The sequence below is a fragment of the Drosophila suzukii genome, chromosome 3, assembly GCF_043229965.1.
Source record: "Drosophila suzukii chromosome 3, CBGP_Dsuzu_IsoJpt1.0, whole genome shotgun sequence".
In the NCBI taxonomy this organism is placed as follows: Eukaryota; Metazoa; Arthropoda; class Insecta; order Diptera; family Drosophilidae; genus Drosophila; species Drosophila suzukii.
The window spans coordinates 12,591,568-12,611,315 of record NC_092082.1 but is presented as its reverse complement, the minus strand read 5'-3'; the positions used below and the strand labels follow the sequence as shown (position 1 = coordinate 12,611,315).

The following is a 19,748-nucleotide window of genomic DNA, read 5'->3' as shown; positions in this document are numbered from 1 at the left end:
AATCAAGCGGTCGAGGATTACATTTGCGTGAAATCCAGAGACAATCGAACAAACACACACTGGCACACCGGGCCGGAAAAGCCGAAAACAGGACACAGACACCGAGATCCGGTTAAGGACACACCGATTCACCAGCGATCCCCAGAAGGTCCCTTGATTAAACGAGATTCGACAACCGGACAACGCGTCGTATGAGCAATGTCAGTGGCGCTTCCTTTGAGCCCGAATTGACCCGTTTCACTGGCAACGTGCTAATTGCCTGTCCCAGGATAATGAATACTTCATTTGGCGGCCAGGGACAGGAGCTACTGTCTTGCACTCTTTCGTCGCCATTTAATCCACTTGCCTCGACCTACGTGGTGCGACTAATTCCAGCTACGAAATGTTAAAGCAACGACGCCGGCAGCGACGACTGCTGCTAGTTAGTTAGCGTGCTAAGCAGCAGGAACAACAATAGAACCAGCCGTGCACCGAGAGAAAATATTAGGTCTTAAAACACAAATGATATTTCGCAACAAAACAGGTTATTTTCTAGTGTTTACTAAGTCAAAAATTATTTTTAAGACCAAAATAATACACTTTTAGTTATATACTATGTTTTTTTTATCAATGTCAGGAATGTAATGTAAAATGGAAATAGATGATATTAAGGAAGTACTAACTTAAGTTGTATTACAAAACGTATAAAGTAGTCATCATGGAGATAACCAAAAAACCATTAACAATTTAAATAATGCTTATAAAGATATCGTTGGATAGGTAGATCATTAATGGAACTGTTATATAAATACTATTTAGGTAAAAATATTCTAAAATATTTTTTCTACGTCTAAAAAAGAGCTATTTAAAATTAAATATAATGTTCTTGTCTTTAAAAATACCTAGAAATTTCCTTGGTACTCTCTAAAATGTACATTATATGGCTATTTTATATTGGGTACTATTTCAGAACTTAGATTTTTTCCTGAGCTTCATTGATCAAATTAATTTGTGTATAGACAGTGATATCTAAACAGTTTAACTATATTTCTCCCCGTGTAGACACACATGGGTGGGGAGCGGTTACTAGAGTGGGTGGTGATATATACCATTCGAGACAACGCTGTCGTGCGGTCTTGTGGCGGTTATGTAGTGGGTGCCGACTCAAGAGGGGGCATTGGGGTGTGCCTCGGATTGACCGGGCGATTTGCTGCGGCTTAGCCATTAAACTGGGCACATTATTAGTTTAAGTTTGGTCCCGACTTGGGTCACTGCTACGATTAACCGTAATAGGCGTCAATTGGAAAATTACCGCCGATCCGCCGCACATCTGAGGCGATGTTCCCGGCGACAAAGTATCCGTATCTGTTGGGTGCTTGGTCTGAGATTTTGTTGAGGTGGAAGACAAAAGGCCAGGGACTACGATTTCTCAGATTTGTTTGGTTACCCTTTAGAAAATACACAATAGTTTACTTAGGGTATAATGGACTAGCTAAGAATAAACTATGTAATTTTTAGTAAAAGCCTATGATAGGCTGGTGTTCATTTAGAGATTTACTTCAGGTTTTTATTTAAAGTAAATATGATATGTCTGCAAGAGAACATAAAGGAATATAATACTTTGTTCACTTTGAAATTTGATTTGCAATATTATCTTTTCTTCGTCTAATGCCAAATCACCATGGCATTGAAACGTACACTTTTTCTAGAGCATCTTGCCGTCCCATGTCCTTCCATATCTCATGTCTAGCCTTCGGCTCTCAGTCCCCAGTGTTATCTAAATATTTGATGACTTTTACTCAGGTTTTTGCCGCTCATTTAAAATTCAATTTATTTTTGGGCAGCCGCCCGACAAAGCGACACGAAAAAAGAGTCTGTCACAAAATTTGCATTACTTTTGGCATTGATTTTGTGCACGGCAAGGAGAAACGAGACTCCGGGGCAGATGCCATGGGTCGCGAATCTAGACGGGGCATCTTGGCTCCGTAATTCGTGTGGCAATTGTCTTAATTCGAAAATTGCAACTCTCGCGTTCCGTCGTAGACAAATTGTGGCCATGCACGAGTGTGTACGCATCTGGGCAACCACGATAATGGTTGTGTCCGAAGATCCGACCAGATGACAGCCACAATTCTATTTTGTTGCTGCTGCGGCTTATCTGTTGCCCATCAATGGGAGGGCAAATATATTCGCACACTGACAGAATAACTGGAAAAATAAAATATATCTTAAGAGATTTCTAAGGTGGCTGTGTAATATTTTTATTTTTAAATATTATAACAGTCCGAACTTAGCTATAATTGTCCTATACGTTTTATAACAATCATTTTCCTTACAAAATGGGCAAATAAAAAACTTTGTTAAAAAGCTAAAAAAAATAATTTATACTTTTATGTTGGCATATAAAAATTAATAAATTTTGCTTATTGAAAAAACCAACAAACAAATATACTTTTTCTGCAAAATCATGGGAAATAAAATATTTTATTGACATAGTGATAAAGAATTATTGATGTTTCCAGAAAGAATTTTCAAAGAAGGAATCTTAAGTGCCTCTCATTCTTATAAATACAGATTTCTACGAAATTACACATATAATATTATTTTGATTTTTCTCACTACACACTTGTTAAATGTACTCATACATCAGTATTATGCTTGTCTCTTTTGTCATAAACGATGACATGTGGGATTTTGTGCGGCTCGGTCAAACGAAAAATTGGCGATTGACCTTTGACCCCGGCTTTTGCGTGCTTTCTCTGAGATGGGTTTTTTTTATTGTTGTGAATTCATTAGAGGCATTCGTTAATTTGCTTATTAGTTAATTGCATTCGATGCTCGAAAACATATAAAAAGCCTTGCTCGGCCACCAACCACTGATCTTGTTGTCATGTGATCGAAAAAAGCGACGTCGAGCGAGCTTATTAAACCAGTTATGGATGCAGTTGTGTGTGCGGGTGTTTCACTACAGAATAGCAATATCAACAGGGGGACTTAGATCACGTGCGGTTTTGTCTGCCCGTTATAGGCTATGGTAATGACTTGACACAGACTCACAGATACACACGCATACCACCAGACGTGTGCCCACCGTCTGTCCGAAGCTTTGTCATTTCAATTTGCAAAACACTAACTGAAAAGTGTAAAACCGAGTATAATCACTGTGACTAGATACTCAACGGTTACACCTTTAAATCACGAATTTGTTCCAATCAATTTGATTTTGTAATTGAGCACATGTTCTGTTGTCTATACTTAATCATTTATTAAAATGCTGAAGGGTGTGTATAGTAAAAGGTCACCTGGATAATTAGCTTAAAATGGCTACTAGAAATATTAGAAACATTTGAAAATCACAAGGCATTTAGTACATTTTAAAATGCCATAAGCAACACAAACTATTTTTAAATCATATTGTTAAAATAAGCATTCAAGTTAACTCTTCATTTCATTGCCGTTTTTGTTATGATTAAAAAAGTATCTGATTGTCGACTCGCAACAAAAATAATCTGCTCACCTCACTTAATTCGATTATTGTGATATTTAATTTGTCACCATATATGACTATATTTTTGTATTGTCACAATGCCAACCGCGTTTAGTTTTTTGTTGACATTTTCAGGTTTGCCCTACCAATTCTCCAGTCATTAATCGCTCTAACCAAATATTAACTACATTATTGAGTTTCGTTCGGAAGGGTGATTGCATTTTAATTTGATTTCTGCCGCTTGATTTCCAATTAAAATTTTAAACAAACAGCAAATCGGTAAAAAATTCAAATGCCAAGTGAAGCGTGCTAGCTGCTACTCATTGTTTATTTTCAGTCATTTGTTGACAAATTAATATGCAGACAACATGAAGCTAATTAGAATTTCTAGTTCAAATAAAACCGACAAATCGTTTGGCCTGTCTTTGCCACAAAGCGATGGATGAAAATGTATGAATATACATGGAAAGCAAATAGACTTCAAACGGCAGGTGAGTAATTAGATTGAAAGGGAATTTTAATTAAATTTAAATTTAATTATAATGCTTTATTATTAAAATTTGCTACTAAAACTTGTGAACATTTTTTGACGTTCAGCTTTGGGAAATTACTAAAAACTCTTTGTTATTTGCTCTCCAATATTATCGTGCATTAATTCCTAGCTTTTGGTAATTACCATTCCCAGCAAACATGGGAAACTTTTAATTGCCCTAAGAAAAAGTCAACATGAAATAATTAAATAGAACTAGAGCAAAACCTTGCGCGTCATTATCTTCCCGCTATCTGAGGTAAATATCCACAAGCACTGTGGGGATTATCAGAGATTCAAATGATAAATGCCAAATAATTTACACCGCTACCCAGTAGACAACTCCCTAACAGACAAAAACAGCAATTACCTGGCACTCAGATGTTTTCCCTCAACGGTAATCGAAGTGTCAAATCTGTTGATTGGGAAAATTGCAGTTTACTGTGAACGTCTAGCATGCAAGTAGATAAACGGTGAGATAAGCCACATTCATCTGAATATATACGAATTTATGAGGTCATAATTCTAATAAAGAATTTTGAAAGAAGGCTTAAGATGATTGCGACCACTGAGATACCCCTCCAAGAAATAGGCTTAACCTTCGCAAAAACACGTTCATATGGATGTAGTTTTACCAATTTTGGTATGCGACAATAAAGGTATTTAACAACTTTGGTAGAAAAGTAAGGCATTAATATCTTAGATAGATCCTGAGTTCTAGGTAGGAATACTGTTGCTGAAAATGAGTCTCGTCTTTTTTTATATTTAACTTAAACAAAATGCCATGTAATTGACTGACTAGCTGTAAACTGAGATCATAATAATAATACAGACCCTGCTTAGAATAAATATATTCCATTATGACGGCATCGTTTTCTTCCGTCTGTCACAAACATTAGCACAAGTGGAATATACCCTTGAACTTTATTAGTACCGAGTATAATGAACTAGACTTCCCGCGGGGTTTCCAACACTCAATCTATAAGCGTCCCAGACTTTATGACAAATTCACATGGCAATCAATGAACCGTTCGTAAATTTCCTCGAGATTCATGCAATCAATCAATCATACTCGATCGGAGGCGTCAGCGATAGAACTTTTTTGCTATCGCCACAATCTGGAGGAGTGCCCACTGTTCTGTCATAAAATCAAGATAGATACAGATTCTTATCGGCTAGCTCACCTGAGTGGTTCCGTCGGCGATTCCAACAGTTTACAGCGCCCAAAAGGTTTGTCAATGTCCGGCCCAATTCACACCATAAATAATTATCACTTAATTACCGATTTATGTGTCTATCTCGTAAGGTAGCGCACACATCATTTGATTTGCATATTTTTATTATATTTTGTTGTATTTGGGCACGATTTATGCGGCACACAAAGAGCACTTTCAGATGGCACTTGTACTGGGCTGATCTCTACAAGTCGTATTTGAGCGCTAAATTAACACTTCCGCGGCATGAACTCAACGGTTGATTCATCCCAATCCCAAGTGAGAGATTTCCTTCATAAGATCTCCGCCGGCAAACTTAAGTGGCTTCAATTGAGAGACGCCGAACGGCTGTGCTTCGCTTTGCTCAGCTCCCTGCCAGAAGGTATATCAGATATAAGGAATCCCGATCCGATCCGATCTGATCCGCACACCCGACTGACTATATCAACCGTAACCGCTCGCGAACCGGTCGATCGCAACGTAGGAACGCAACTGACTCGGCCAGATTACCGGACCGGCTGATCGAGGGACTGATAAGCGCCACAAAGCCCCACGGAAAACAAAGCCCAGCTGATCGTTGGAGCGGGACGGATGGACCCAGACCTGGTATTACTTATAGCATGCGAGAGAAAAGCCTGATCGTGCGATGTAATATCTTAAGAACTGAAAGATTACAAATATTACTTGTTTTTTAAATTAGCCAGCCAGGTATAAATGAAAAGATCAAATTTAATGAACTGTGTCAACTTCTAAAATTGATTTAAATTCCTTTAATGGGTAATATCATCTAGATCTGTCAAAACACAACAGAATAATCTTAAAATCTAAAAAAAGTAAATATATCAAATAAGAAATATCCATAAAGTTAAATTGTGATATAATATATTTCAATTAAACATTGTACATGGTGTTCTAACATACATTAAAGGAAAAGAGAAAGCCCTCTGCATAAAATTGAAAACCAAATTTCTCCATAAAACAACATTTCAATAAAAATCCGAATTTTTGTAGGTCATAAAACGGTTTTGGCAACTAAAACAAATGTTACATTATTTTTTTTGGGTTTGGGTCTTCTGTAAATTTGTTATGCAATTTCCATTAAGTTGTACTGCTAATTTAAGACTTAGATAGTGGATTCGGAATTGTCACCGAGCACAAATCGTTTGTAGGCCTTGGTGAGTTGTTCCAGAAATATAAACGCAAACACAGTATGCGGCCCAATTCGACAAAGGTAGGGTGTAAAGCCCTTCCACAGGGCGGGGATGCCCTCGTTCTTGGAGACCTTCATCAGGACATCCATGGTGCCCTTGTATTCGCCAGATTTCTGCTGCTGGATACGTGTTTTGGCCATGTCCAGCGGCATGGAGGCAATGGTGGTCAATAGTCCAGACATCATGGCGGCCGAGATGTGAAGGGAGAGTCCCGAGAAGTATTGGGAAAAGGCGTTCTTAAGCTGGGAATACGAGGCCAGTTGGACCATATTCACGATCATGGCGCGACCCACAGTGGGCATACATCCTCTCCAGAGCGCCGCAACGCCCTCATCCTTGACAATCCTTGCGAAGGCATGACCCACATTTTTATAGTTACGCCTCTCCTCCGGCGGCAATCGGTTATCGGACATCATCCGGATGAGGGCCACTTCCGCTGGATTTCCAAACATGGCTCCAAAAGCCCCGGCCAAAATTCCCATGCCCATGCTGGCAAAAACGGTTGGAGCACCATTGAACTGCTTGCGATACGCCTCATTCTCCATCTGGTAGAATCCCATACGAGCTGTTGTATATGTGGCTTGTCGCATTAATCCCGCACTCAGTCCATTGTAAAAGGCGAGAATACCCTCCTTTTTCAAGGTCTTTAGTATGCAATCCAACGAGCTCTTGAACTCGCCAGTGGAGGCTGAGAGTTGCATCCTGGTCTTCACCAAATCCAATGGTTGCACAATGCAAGTGCCCATCATTCCGGCCAGACCGCCATTGACGTACATCATATATCCGGGAATGGACTTTTTCTCAATATTGTAACTCATGGCGGAAATACGAAGAAGACAAATTTGAATTTCGAAGAAATAAGAACCGAAATTAATGTTCAAAGGCTAAGAACGGCGATTTTCTGTGAGTATCAGATGATAGGTATTTTTAGCCTTCTACGATATTCATATCTGTGTTCTATGTATCTCGAGAAATCCTATTGGGCGAAATAATATTTCTAGGTTTAGATAGATCATTATATCATTAGTTTTTTGATTTTAAGCGAACTTTAATTAATCATAAGTTTTTTCACTACGCTTTCTAAATCTTTGTGCTTTGAACCCCTTCTGAATAATAGACTTAAGCATGAGGCACCATTATTTTATTAGACATCTGAAAACCCACTTTTTGGTTGTATATAAGATAGGAATAACTAGTTTACAGAACATGCGCGTTTTACACAGATATATCGAATCAATTTCTTTGGGATGAAAAAAATATACTATATCTATAGCTATGATGCCGAATCGGATGGTGAGTCACCGAGCACATGCTTTTTGTATGCCTTGTTCATTTGCTCCAGGAAGACGAATGAAAAGATCGTGTGTGGACCCATGCGAATTAGGTACGGTGTGAATCCCTTCCACATGGCGAAGGCTCCCTCGTTCTTCAGCACCTTCTTGAAAACATCGATGGTTCCACTGTACTCCGGCTTGCCATCGATCACTCGCATCTGCTGAATGCGTGTTTTGGCCAAGTCCAACGGCATTGAGGCCAAGGTGGTCAGCAATCCGGACATCATGGCGGCGCTTAGGTGAAGAGGTATCCCCTCGTTGAGATAACCACGGAGTTGGTCCTTCATCAGGGAGTAGGATCCCAGCTGTACCATATTAATAACCATGGCACGACCCACAGTGGGCAGACATCCTCTCCATAGAGCCACCACGCCCTCATCTTTCACAATCTTCACAAAGGCGTCGCCCACATTCTTGTAATTACGCCTGTCCTCGGGCATCAAACGGTTATCGGACATCATCCGGATCAAGGCCACATCAGCTGGATTCCCGAAAAAGGCTCCAAATGCGCCGGCGGCAATGCCCATGGTCATGGTCGCCACCACAGAAGGATCATTCTCGTAGTTCTTGCGATACCAGTCCAACTCCATCTGGTAAACACCCATCCTGGCTGTTGTGTAGGTGGCCTGTCTCATCAGCCCGGCACTTAGTCCATTGTATAGGGATAGTACTCCCTCGTTCTTGAGCACCTTCGATAGAACCTCGTAGGAACTCTTGTACTCGCGTGTCCCCAAAGTTCCGGAGATCTGCATTCGGGTCTTGAGGAGATCCATTGGCTGGACAATGCAGGTGGCCAGCATCCCCGAGGTTCCGCCCATCACGTACTTCATGTAGGTGGGTACCGTCTTCTTCTCCACGCCAAATACGAGTGCCATGTTGGACAGGACAATTGGAAGATATTATGTTGAGAAAAAAGGGCTGGGAGTTGGGAGTGTGTGGTTGGAAATGAGCCGAATTCGTATGTGATCTTAAATGAAGGTGAATTCCCCAACAGAGCCTTCTTTAATGAAACATTTTTGTATCTTTTCTTTTGATTGTCAAACATTGACGAACAATATTTATAAGAAATTAAAATAGTTATTTTTAAATTCCTTACCATTATTTAATATCAATTTCAGATTAATCATTGTTACAAAATTGTTAGTGAAAATTTATTGTGTGCATAATGAGTTGATCCTAAAAGTATTTTTCATTTTTAGATATTTGTGAGTAAGATATTATTATTATCTTATTTTTATTTGTTTTAAATATGTAATATTTATCAGTGTGCTCTAATTATTCCTTTAAAGTTTTTACTGGGTTTGCCTGAATTAAATAAGGCTAAGATGGATTAAAAATTGATAATATAGTGTATTTATGCACCTTATGCTTACTGCATTTTAAATTAAGCTAAACTTGTTGGCTTAGCCACAAAGGAGCTCCTGCCAAAGTTAACCGCACTGATTATGGAACCATGAGTACGTTTATTCAGCCCCTGATGGGCTTTCGGTTGCCTTGCGGATTTGGGTCGCCGTGGCATTGATTTTAATTGTGGCAGTTAACAGGCCAACACCTCCGGCCAATTAACGGACCCCTATAATTTTCCTCACATGCCAGATAATTGTGCCCGTTTTGGGCCACCCACAAATTAACGACAGCCTGGCAAGCGGCTTATTATCTGTCTCGTTGCCAATCCAAGCCAACCCTTTGCCATCTCCACAGTTTGGCAGCCTTTTCGCCATTAGATGAGTACACAAAATCGTTTGGCATCGTTGGAAAATGCAATTAGAGAGCAACTCAAACCGAAAGAACACTTTACAGGAGGCATAGAGAGGGCCCCAATTAAACGAGCCGAAATTGTTATGTCAGGGCAGGGCAAAAACCAAACCGAATTTCATGTACTCGCAAATGGCGTATCGACAACTCATTGCGGGCTAATTAAGAACTCAGGCGATGGCAAAGACCAACAAATTATTGCTAGGAAAAAGGGAAAAGCGTTTGGTGTTGATTTTCTCCCAACGAAGTAAAGAAAAAACTCGCATGCGATATCGCAATTACTTTATATTTAACCGCCGAAAAGTATGCAAAAGTAACTTGTATTTACCAGTTCCAAAAAAGTCCGCAGTTAGATGATGGCGCTAAAGTTGGTGGATCAACGATGATACAGTGATCTCTTGTATTAATGAATATTAGAAAATAGGAAACATAAAAATAAAAATATTTCTTTAGATCAAAGTTTAATTAATACATTTAAAGATTCTATTAAATTTTAATCAATGTAATATGCAAGAATTATTGTAAGATATCTTAACCTATTTATATATATATAAGTTTTTAATTTTTGTGAAATAAAAATGTGTTATTTAATCTTATTTTCATCTAATCTAATCTATCTTAGCTAGTCTTGTTTTAATCAAATGAAACCACTTAATAAAAATGGTGGTGATCTGAGTTTATCATAAAAAATGTAAAAGTGCAGTACCATTACAAATTGCTTTGTTGACATAACAATTAGTTATAATATCTGAAAAATTGTGATACTAACAATGATTACTGCATTGTTCTACTTTTGCAAGCTCTTCTGGTACTTGATGCCGAAGAACGGAAATTGGAAACACATTCGGCAAATTAAAATAAACACACACAGGACCCCCTAAAACTTGAAGCATACTTGTGCTAACTTGGCTAACGATGCAAATGTTGTTATCAAGCAGTTTACAACATAAATACTCTAATTATTTATGTGCATAAGTAAAAGTGGGGCAACAGTCTGCAGCAAAAGCGACAGCAACAATAACAATGGCAACAATGCAATCAAACAATCAGAGACAAGCTCGCTGAACTGAAATGCCAATTGTGAAAATTGTAAATAAATATTTTAACAGGCGATGGCAACAACAAGAAGTCGGGAAACTACAATAAATCAGATCATATCGGCGGCCGACTGCTGCGGTTTCAGTTGTGGTATATAAGTATATATAGGTATAGTTATATGGCAGATCTGGCGACAGGGCAGCCCTACAAGCGTGGAAGGCATGGCGCAGGGAAAACTGCGAATAGCTAAGAGAAAAATCGCAAAAAGCAAAAAAAGCGCCAACAATAACGACAACGATGACAATGTTGATAATAGCCAACGGAGAAGGCGAGGAGGAGCGTTATGGTATCCAAAAGAATCGCCTGGAAACCACAGAAATTCACGCTCAAGCGAACCGAGCTGAACTGAACTAAGTTGAGGTGAAGCTGCTGCTAAAAGCAAAATGACAATAACAGCTGCAATTCCAGGGAGGAGCGGGTTGATAGCCCTGTGTGAGAGCCGCAGCAATGACAAAAAACTAACTGCCACACGGAAAAAAATTGTTTAAAAAACAACTCGTAAAGTTCTCAGAGGTAGAAAATAAATCATATTAGAAATGACACCACTGAAGGAAGTGCCTGAAAGTTAGATGTACAAAATACTACATTTACAATTGTGTTTTCCCATAATTACTAAAGTTTTTATACTTGATTTTGTAATTTAAGTTTGAAAAATAAACATTTCTTATTTAGATGGGCTGTCTTTCTTTCAAAACTATCTAACGAAATTCAATATTTCATAAACTACATAGAACATTTGCAATCCTAAATACTAAAACATCTAAATAATGTTCCTTAAAAAATATATCTTATTTATGCTTAAGATAGTTAACAAAGAAATTAAATAGAATATTTAGTAACTTATAAAAGGACGAATTTCCAACTTAGGATTATTCATGTAGACAACTAGTAGTATACTTGATATTTTTTCACTCCCAACTAAAAGCTTTTAAAATTGGAGTTCATATAGATGCATAAATAAAATGTATTATTCATAGTCAGTATTAGTAAAGGAAGTGCAATTTTAAAAGTTTTTGACTACAAGTAAAAATATTAGAAAATACATTTTAATATCATACGACAATGCAAGAGGTCTTTTAAATTATTTAGTTTTTAGAATGGTTACACCAAAGTAAAGTAAGTATATCATTACTAGCAGTGTTCACAACTATAGTGTAATTTTCCCTCTGTGTACGAAAAACGAGGCTTTAAGTGGCGAACCGTTAAGAAGTCATTCGAAGTTGGTTAGACCGAAAAAACCGAAGCGTCACTAAGCCGCCCAGCGAGTGAGTGAGCCAGCACTAGGAGGTAATTTCTGGAGTAAACAGAGCGAATTCAGAGCTAAAACCCGAAGACCGAACTTCCAGTGAGAGCAGTGAGAGCTACGTTCGTAATTGCGCTGGGCTAGAGAGTAAAAGTCTTTGAGCAAACGAGAGCGGCGGTTAGCGAAAGTTAAAGCCGAATCAGAGAGCCAAAGATTAAGCGATCTAGGAGAATAAGACCCGATCAAAAAATAACACCCGAAAAACACAAATCTTCCGGTTAAGTGTGTCATCAAAAAATCGAGCACCTACTGTCTCTTTCGCTCCCCCACAAGTTCAACACACAAAACAGAAAACAGTTATTGTTGGACAATAAATCAATGGCAACAACCGACAACATATTCTAAGCCTACAAAAAATAAATAAGAAAAAAAAAACGAGGAAAAACGAAAGACTGAGGCAACGAACTTGCGATCTTCGGAGACGAAGAATTGTGAGATCTCTTTCTACGGAGAGAAAGAGAGTCCGATCTGCTCGCTTTTCGAACTCGGAGCGGCGGGCTTTTCGAACTTCAAGCCGTCCGGCATCTGAAACTTTTTGGTCATTCGTCAGTGAACCGTCGTGCAGCTCGAAACGCGACGCGATCCGTTGGATACGTATCCAACAATCCAACGAAATCTATAAACACGATTCTTCTTCGCCGAAGAACGAACGTTTTGTGTGTGAGTGTAAGTGCGGTGTGCGTGTTACCATTTGCATTTTGGCTTTTTTAGCTTTTCGACTCGCTTTTCGTTCCATTTCGCCGCGTTGCATTTGCCCAACGATTGCATTTCTCGGCTTTTCGTTTTTTGGATCGGCTTTCGTTATTTTTGGTTGGTTGGGGGGCCTTAAAATAGCCTTTTGCCGTAATTATACTGGCCTGGCCGCAAGAAAACGTGTTTGTGTCTAAACTACAGTTACAACCAGAGCAGCAGCTGCATTTCACTCAAAAGTGTTTGCCGAAAAATAATAAAGAAGAAAAGTAAATAAAAAGAAATTGAAGAAAAGAAAAGAGTGTGTTCGATAAGGAAAGGAAAACGTCACTCGGTGTGTGCGTGTACGTTCTTCTTCTATTTGTTCGTCAGTTAACATTGTGCTCATAATTTATTGTACCCAGCGATATGCAAATAGAAAGCAACAAATTTGTACAGCAAGTGGAATATTTCAACTTCTAATTCGGGCCCCAAAAAAGGTAAAGCAAATGCATTCTAACAAACAAGAAAATGAGAAATAATACCCACAAACTATAGATAATGTCACCCAATCAGCACAAAGCTAATGAGGAGAATTGTGAAAACGTCAGAACTGCTCTGCTGAACTTGATTTGGTTAATATATTCATTTATATACATTTCTCCAGGTTGACGATTTACATATCAGTAGTCGTCGTCGCAGGTTCATAACTTCTGTTTTGGTTAACGAAGAAAGCTCCGGTTAGATCATCGCAGCTCACGTTTTTCCCCTCGCATAGATCGATGTTCCTTCTTTTTCTGCGAACCCCCTAAATAACACTTGCTGCACGATTGAACTTTAAACCGCATTCTTGGCCTGTCTGCCTGGTTTTCTCGTTTACTCGGCTCTCTCGGTCGGACGCATCTATCACAGATCGGTGAGTGGTGGCCAATTTTCAATGGATCGAAGCTGCTTCGTGGGAACTCTTGACTCTTGAGCCCCGATAGTTCGGGCCTGGCATTTCGCGGCACACATTTTAGCCCTGGCTAGCTAAGCTAGCAAAAACAGAGCCAAAAACAGGCTTACAGAACAGGAATTTCCACTCCTACAACAAATGCGCCGACAATTGACATTTTTGTGTAATTGCCAGTTTTATTTCTGTGACTTTGGTTTCGAATTTTAGGGGATTATTTGTTTTTAATCGCGAATTCCTGGGGTTCAAAGTGATTGGGAGTTGATGGAGTTGATCTAAAATTGAGTTTAACTTTTAAAAGTGGTCTTGTGCAAATTGTTATTGGCAGTTAAGTACTCGTATTTTTTTTTGGCATATTAAACAGAATAACTAAAGCTTAACTGTACGTATTTTTAACAGGTTCTTAAAACGTTGTTAAGCATCTGATCCTTAGCCATTCTAAACAATTATTTTAGAACTTGTACTTTCAAAATTACAAGTTAACAAAAAAATTAAGATTAGAAATAACTTCATTTATTATAGTTATAAAATTCATTATAATTAATGATTTAAGGAACAACATTTGGTAACCCCTACTAAATTAACTTTTAAAAACCCAAAAAAGTAAATTAAGAAAACTGGTTGATATTTTTGTTTTCATTGGTTTATTTCGTAATATTTTTTTTACATATTTTTTGCTTATATACAATATCATGTTGTATGATTTATAATCGTCAACAGTTAAGGAAAAATGAAGTGGTTAACTAAGGAATTTAAAATTGCAATAGAAAAGGTTTGACTTAGACAAAGATCTCTGGCCCGTAGAGGTCCAACCTGGAGGATAGGCTGTTGGAGGAGCGGGGCTTCGGTGGAGTACTTGGCGCCTTGACACTCACAATGGGGGCAGTATTCTCCGAGGAACTGTCAGCATTCTTGCCGTTGCTGGCGGAGGAGGATCGTTTGCGTCGCATGTTCTTGAGCTGATCACGTAGCTGCTCCTTGTAGACCAGCTCCCTCTTGCAGGCCCTCAGATCGTCCAGGCTGCATTGCTTCATGTGGCGGATGGTGCGGGACACCAGGCCATCGATTATGTGGATCTTGGTGCGGGACAGCCGCGTGGGTTCCGCATGACGGCGGGTCAGCTCGCTCTGGTACTGGAACAGCAGATAGCCCACGCTCGGACGAGCTCCGCGTCGGTGGTTGGCGTTGGCATTACGTTGGCTTTCCATTTCTCAGATATTATATCTTATGAATACTTTTCGTTGAAATATATGTGACAGAGCGAGCTGTGACTGCTTGGCAGCTTGAGCCGTGAATGATGTCCTGTTGCTCCTTAACAGGATTATTTATATCTGGGGCGCTTAGCTACCTGTTGACCAGCGGACTGACCTGCTGACTTGTATGCGCCGTGTAATTACCTGGAGTGCATCGGTAAAACCAGATACTTTCCTCCTTTTTCGCCTCTCTATTTTTGATCCCTCGAAAATGTTGTTAAATGTTTGACATCCCAGGCCAAAGTTACTGTACCTGGCTAGCCACACACGTGTGGGTGGCTCTGGGCTTTGAGTCATGCTGGTGTGTTGCGCGGCATTTGGCCGGATGGAAAATGTTTATGGCTTGACCTTTTGCTTAAAGACATTTCAGCTGAGCTGGCCACTGACAAAGTATGGGGATAACGCGAAGATTATACGGTGACTAAGTGTCTGCGGATTGTATTCGATCGTTTTGAGCCATGATTAACTAGTGAACAGCACTTGACGGGGGACTATTTGTCAATGAAAAGAGGTTTGGTAAAACATTATATATTTTTGAATGAAATCAGAAGTGTTTCGCAACCATAAGAATTTAAATATTTCAATAAATAAATTAGTAGTGTGAATGCAAAATAATTATACACCGTTAAAAATGAATATTATTATATTGGATTTAAAAGTCCATATTTCATATTCAAATCAAGGTAAAACAAACTAAGTATGATTCTTGTGATACTTACCTTATTCATTAGTCATCTAGCAAATGTATAGACCACTATAGTCATATATAAATTCTTAAGAGTATCTTCAAATGAATATTAAATTGCCATTTTCAAATCTTAAAGGAGTCAACATTTTATTTCTTTGTTTGGCCTCAGCATCTTAAGAATCACACTTAACTAAACCATTTCCCAAGAAAAACTCACACTTTAAACACAAGCCCACTGCAACTGAATGAATTCCCTCCCAACTCTCGGCAAATGAAAAACATTTATATTTAATGAGTTGCCATGAAGTGATAAATATAATCCCAAAGTGGCACTCGTCCACCCGTTCTACTTTATTTTTTTGCCCCATAACCAACGTCTGAAGGACTGCGTGTTAAATATTTATTTATGAACGAATGTCTGCGACCTTGACTTGACCCCTCTTCACCATAAATGCGATTTAATGTGGGCTGGTTAGACGATTTTAAAAATGCTTTTCATGTAATTGTAATTTCACTTAACGTAATTGACACGCGGCCCCCGCTCTAAAAACGCACCAAATCAAGTTAATTTCAACTTAATTACGACCAAAGGAAAGTGAAAATTCCCTTAGCATTGTCTGGTTGGGGCTTATCGAACGAATTCTTTTGAGGAGAATTTATAGAGCTGCATTAAGGCCGGCATAATAATGGTTATGGCCATAACAATGACCAGTGAAAGTTGGTTCGGATTTTATGTTAATTCTTTGGTGGTAAATAAATGATGATTCAATGCCCATTTGGGTGCTAAATGCAAGGCCCTTGAGCTGCGATGCGCCAATGATTATGTTTATGATGATGATGTTGGTGTTGGGGATACAGAAATCATTATGATTGTCTCGTCTGGTTTAATATACGATGGAATATATGCCTCGACACGCACAGACTTGGTGCCCCAGCCATCGGATCGAATACAAATCCATTTCGAGACCCGGTTCATTGAGCGCGTTGAGCTGGAAGCTGTCGGCGAGCTGTCAAAAGCAGTTGGTCAAAATGCCTGCTAGCCCGCACGGCCTTTTTAGCCAGCCCCTGGGCCACCGTTATGACCTTAGCTCAATCATAAATCTACCTGCTACCTGATGATTACCCTACCTCCTAACCGAAAATGGGCAAAAGGAGGATGGTATGGGTGCTATAAAACGCTGATTCCTGCACATTTGCTTAATCCGGCGCGTGGTCTTTCCCAAAGTTCTTAATCCGGTTGCCAAATCCTTTTGTTTTCGCTACATTTCAGCTACTAAGTGCAATTATAAAAGGCTTATGCCATCTCTGACCTGTAAGAACCCTCGACCCGAGCATCCACTTTCGTTATGAATTACCTGGAAGTAGTTAAGTTGTTGCAAAAAGTCTGGTCTTTCGGGAACTGCAGTTATGCTAATGATCTACATTTACATACGCATCTCGACGACCCATGCAAATGCACACACACTCACACATGTCAAAGTTGTAAATCGACGTACTTTACGTGGATGTCACTCAGGTGCCGAGTCAGAAAACTCTGGTCGTTGGTTTACTTGGAAATGGTTTTAAATTCTTTTAGAACTTCTACGCTGGAGGTTCTCATTGAGGTTCCCCAAGAATTCCGGGGAACGGTGAAAGGTTTACTTTGGGCTAAATGCAATGAACAAATACAAGTTCTTGGGAATAATGCTAAGAATTTATGGGAATGCATCGCTGGGAATGCGGTGGGAAAAAGCTATTACAATAGTCACAGCATATTCTTCACTGTGATAAATTAACTCAAACATCTTGTTAACAAGCATGATTAACAATAATTTAATGGATTTCCTATTTTCATATGCCAATGGGTAGGGTTTCCATTATATTCTAACAATAGTAACAATATGTTTTGTAATTGCTTTGGTAACTAAGAAAATATTTTATTCTTGACTTTGGTTCTATAGAATTTTAAATATATGTATATTGTATATACATATATAATTTATTAGTAGATAGGCATACCAAATTATTTTCATTAATGAAATTCAGATTTGGGAACCCCACCATCTGGTTGGTTACTTAAATCCCTTCCTCAAAACTCTGTTCCAGAATATTCTGCTAAAGATTTTGAACAAGCTCGTTCAGGATGCACAACTGTATTTATTTAATCCTGAACTCAGTTTTACTTACCCTTTTTTCCGACATTAAGTGTAATAATGTCTGGTCAACCGAGCAAAGGCTTAAGATCCAAAATGGGGATTAGAGCGGATTAGGTCATGAAATATTTTGGCACAAATATTTACAGGGGAGACAAGCGGCATTTGACCTGTTTTGACCTGACCTGTCTGCTCAACTCAGGTAATCAGGTAGCAAAACATAGGTTCAGTGTGATATTTAAGAATCTCAACCAGGGATAGAGAACATCACTCGGCGACGAGAAGTCAAGGCGAAAGGAACTCGGAACTTTCACCCGGCGAATATCTAAAGAATACATATCTTAAATCCGAACAATGGAGAGCGAAAGGATGCTGAGGCCCACTGTGAGCTATCATCTGTTCCTGTACCGCCTCGAATTGGCCCGTCGAAATGCCCGGCAGCTGCGGCTTTCCCGCACCAAGATCGAGATCACCGACGAGCTCATCTCCAAAACGGTGCGCAACCTGAAGACGTGCAGCATGGACGACCTGAAGGCGGTCAACCGGGAGCTTCTGTTCAAGCGGAAACTGCGGAGCAACGTGTCCAAGCTAAAAAAGGAGGCCAGACATCGGCAGCCGCGCGAGGAGAACCGACCCAAACAGGATTAGTGGCGTATCAATCAGACCGCGGTGATTTATTGTATATAGCTTGTGTAAATAAATACTTTTGATAAGACTTTTGCATTGAAAACGCTTTTGAAACTTGTTCATTTTAATGGTCCCAGGGAGGAGAAAAAAAACTGGTAGCTGATTCAGCTCGGCTTGGTTTAGAGCTTCTCGTTTGCATTGAACCACGGGTACACTTAAAAAATATGTATGAATTTAAAATGTATATTAAATTGAGAGATTAATATTAATGACTATCATTTTCGTAGTTTCTTAGTTATTATAAGTGATATGCAACACTTATAATAACTAAGAAACTATGAAAATTTGATGATAGTCATTAATATTGATTAAGAAAGTGAAAAAAAATGTTTTAATAATTTAAAAATACTTATAGCATTTTGTTTTTTTTATTTAACAATTTAGAACCACAAAAGAACCTGCTATTTCTTTATAATTGCAGTATTTTCTCTCTGTGTACAAATTAACGGCAAAAGCCAAGCAAAGTCACCAGAGATCCGCTCGAAAAAGACCTCTGACAACCGCTGACCCAAACCAGTTGGAAACTTTATGATCGCTGCTTTTGTTATTTCTTCTCGACTCTTGCTTTTTTTTTTGCCAAACCAACTTAATTAGAAATTGCAAATGCAATTAACAAAAAGCAAACGTCCAAATGCCAATGTTTTAATAAAAATTTTAATTCGATATATATACATATGTGTGGCGGTATTAAAAAAAAGATATACAAAGATTGGCTGACACTGAGCGAACGCGTTGGAAACCAAACAAAACTGGTTCGTTGCATAAATTAACGAAAAGGCAGCGGCCACAAAGTCAAAGAGTTAAGTTAAGAAGGGGGCGTTGTGGGAGCTGTGGCAGTAAAATGAGCAGAAACAAAAAGTTAGCAACTTGCTAAAAGTCAGCGAAATAAATAAAAATCAGCCAACGTTAACAGACGTTAGCTGAAACAGTTTTGCCATTGTTTCGGCTTCCTTTTCCACCAGAGTCCGAGCTCTAGACAAATTTATTTCGTGACATTGTTCAATTTATGTATGTGTCCGTAGCTCCTCGAAAATGTTGTAATAAAAAAAGCCCAGTTCATAGATCGCAACAGATGTCGCTATTTCAAGCTGCTGGCGCCAGCTCTCGAAATAATTGCGGCGATCATTCTTGTTTTTAATCCCATAAATCATAAGCTGTATACAGATTTACTGTGGGTTTTATGGTCTGAAAATGGTTTTTAAACTTTAACTACACAATTATTTATTTATATTTTTATCTTTCCTTGGTATTTAAACTTTTGAAGATTTTTCTTCATACCCTCGAAGGCTTATAAATAAATATAAATATTTTTATTGTCTCATGATTTTAAGTCACTTTTTTTAATAGAATCAGAAGTCTAACACTTTAATAATCTCTACAAATAACGCATTCCAAAGTTATGCTTTAATTCTAAGTAGTTCAGGAAAACTCCCCAATATTTTCAGCAGTATTTCATA

At 38.8% G+C, this 19,748-nt stretch overlaps 5 protein-coding genes across 5 annotated transcripts in view; 1 reads left to right on the top strand and 4 right to left on the bottom strand.

Moving 5' to 3' along the window:
* The window catches only part of axo (axotactin), a 70,314-nt gene extending 64,619 nt beyond the window's left edge, over positions 1-5,695 (bottom strand). Inside the window, exon 1 of the mRNA XM_036814641.3 lies at positions 5,180-5,695. The gene's annotated coding sequence lies outside the window, so the exon portion shown is untranslated. The remainder of the gene's footprint in view (positions 1-5,179) is intronic.
* A 406-nt stretch (positions 5,696-6,101) lies between these two features.
* On the bottom strand, positions 6,102-7,371 carry LOC108006929 (mitochondrial 2-oxoglutarate/malate carrier protein). The gene has a single exon (XM_017070531.4). The coding sequence runs from the start codon at positions 7,236-7,238 to the stop codon at positions 6,333-6,335; it is 906 nt and encodes a 301-aa protein (XP_016926020.1). The 5' UTR covers positions 7,239-7,371; the 3' UTR covers positions 6,102-6,332.
* A 317-nt stretch (positions 7,372-7,688) lies between these two features.
* Positions 7,689-8,746, bottom strand: LOC108006928 (mitochondrial 2-oxoglutarate/malate carrier protein). Its single transcript, XM_017070530.4, has one exon. It carries the CDS (start codon positions 8,627-8,629, stop codon positions 7,694-7,696), a length of 936 nt encoding a protein of 311 aa, XP_016926019.4. The 5' UTR covers positions 8,630-8,746; the 3' UTR covers positions 7,689-7,693.
* Positions 8,747-14,158: 5,412 nt separating this feature from the next.
* On the bottom strand, positions 14,159-15,026 carry LOC108007132 (uncharacterized). The gene has a single exon (XM_017070735.4). It carries the CDS (start codon positions 14,737-14,739, stop codon positions 14,311-14,313), a length of 429 nt encoding a protein of 142 aa, XP_016926224.3. The 5' UTR covers positions 14,740-15,026; the 3' UTR covers positions 14,159-14,310.
* Positions 15,027-17,564: 2,538 nt separating this feature from the next.
* Positions 17,565-18,422, top strand: LOC108007147 (uncharacterized). The gene has a single exon (XM_017070749.4). The coding sequence runs from the start codon at positions 17,959-17,961 to the stop codon at positions 18,250-18,252; it is 294 nt and encodes a 97-aa protein (XP_016926238.3). The 5' UTR covers positions 17,565-17,958; the 3' UTR covers positions 18,253-18,422.
* The last annotated feature ends 1,326 nt before the right edge of the window (positions 18,423-19,748 follow it).

Coding starts and splice junctions, on each gene's coding strand:
- LOC108007147 (XM_017070749.4), top strand. CDS start 17,959: ATGGAGAGCGAAAGGATGCTGAGGCCCACTGTGAGCTATCATCTGTTC.
- LOC108006929 (XM_017070531.4), bottom strand. CDS start 7,238: ATGAGTTACAATATTGAGAAAAAGTCCATTCCCGGATATATGATGTAC.
- LOC108006928 (XM_017070530.4), bottom strand. CDS start 8,629: ATGGCACTCGTATTTGGCGTGGAGAAGAAGACGGTACCCACCTACATG.
- LOC108007132 (XM_017070735.4), bottom strand. CDS start 14,739: ATGGAAAGCCAACGTAATGCCAACGCCAACCACCGACGCGGAGCTCGT.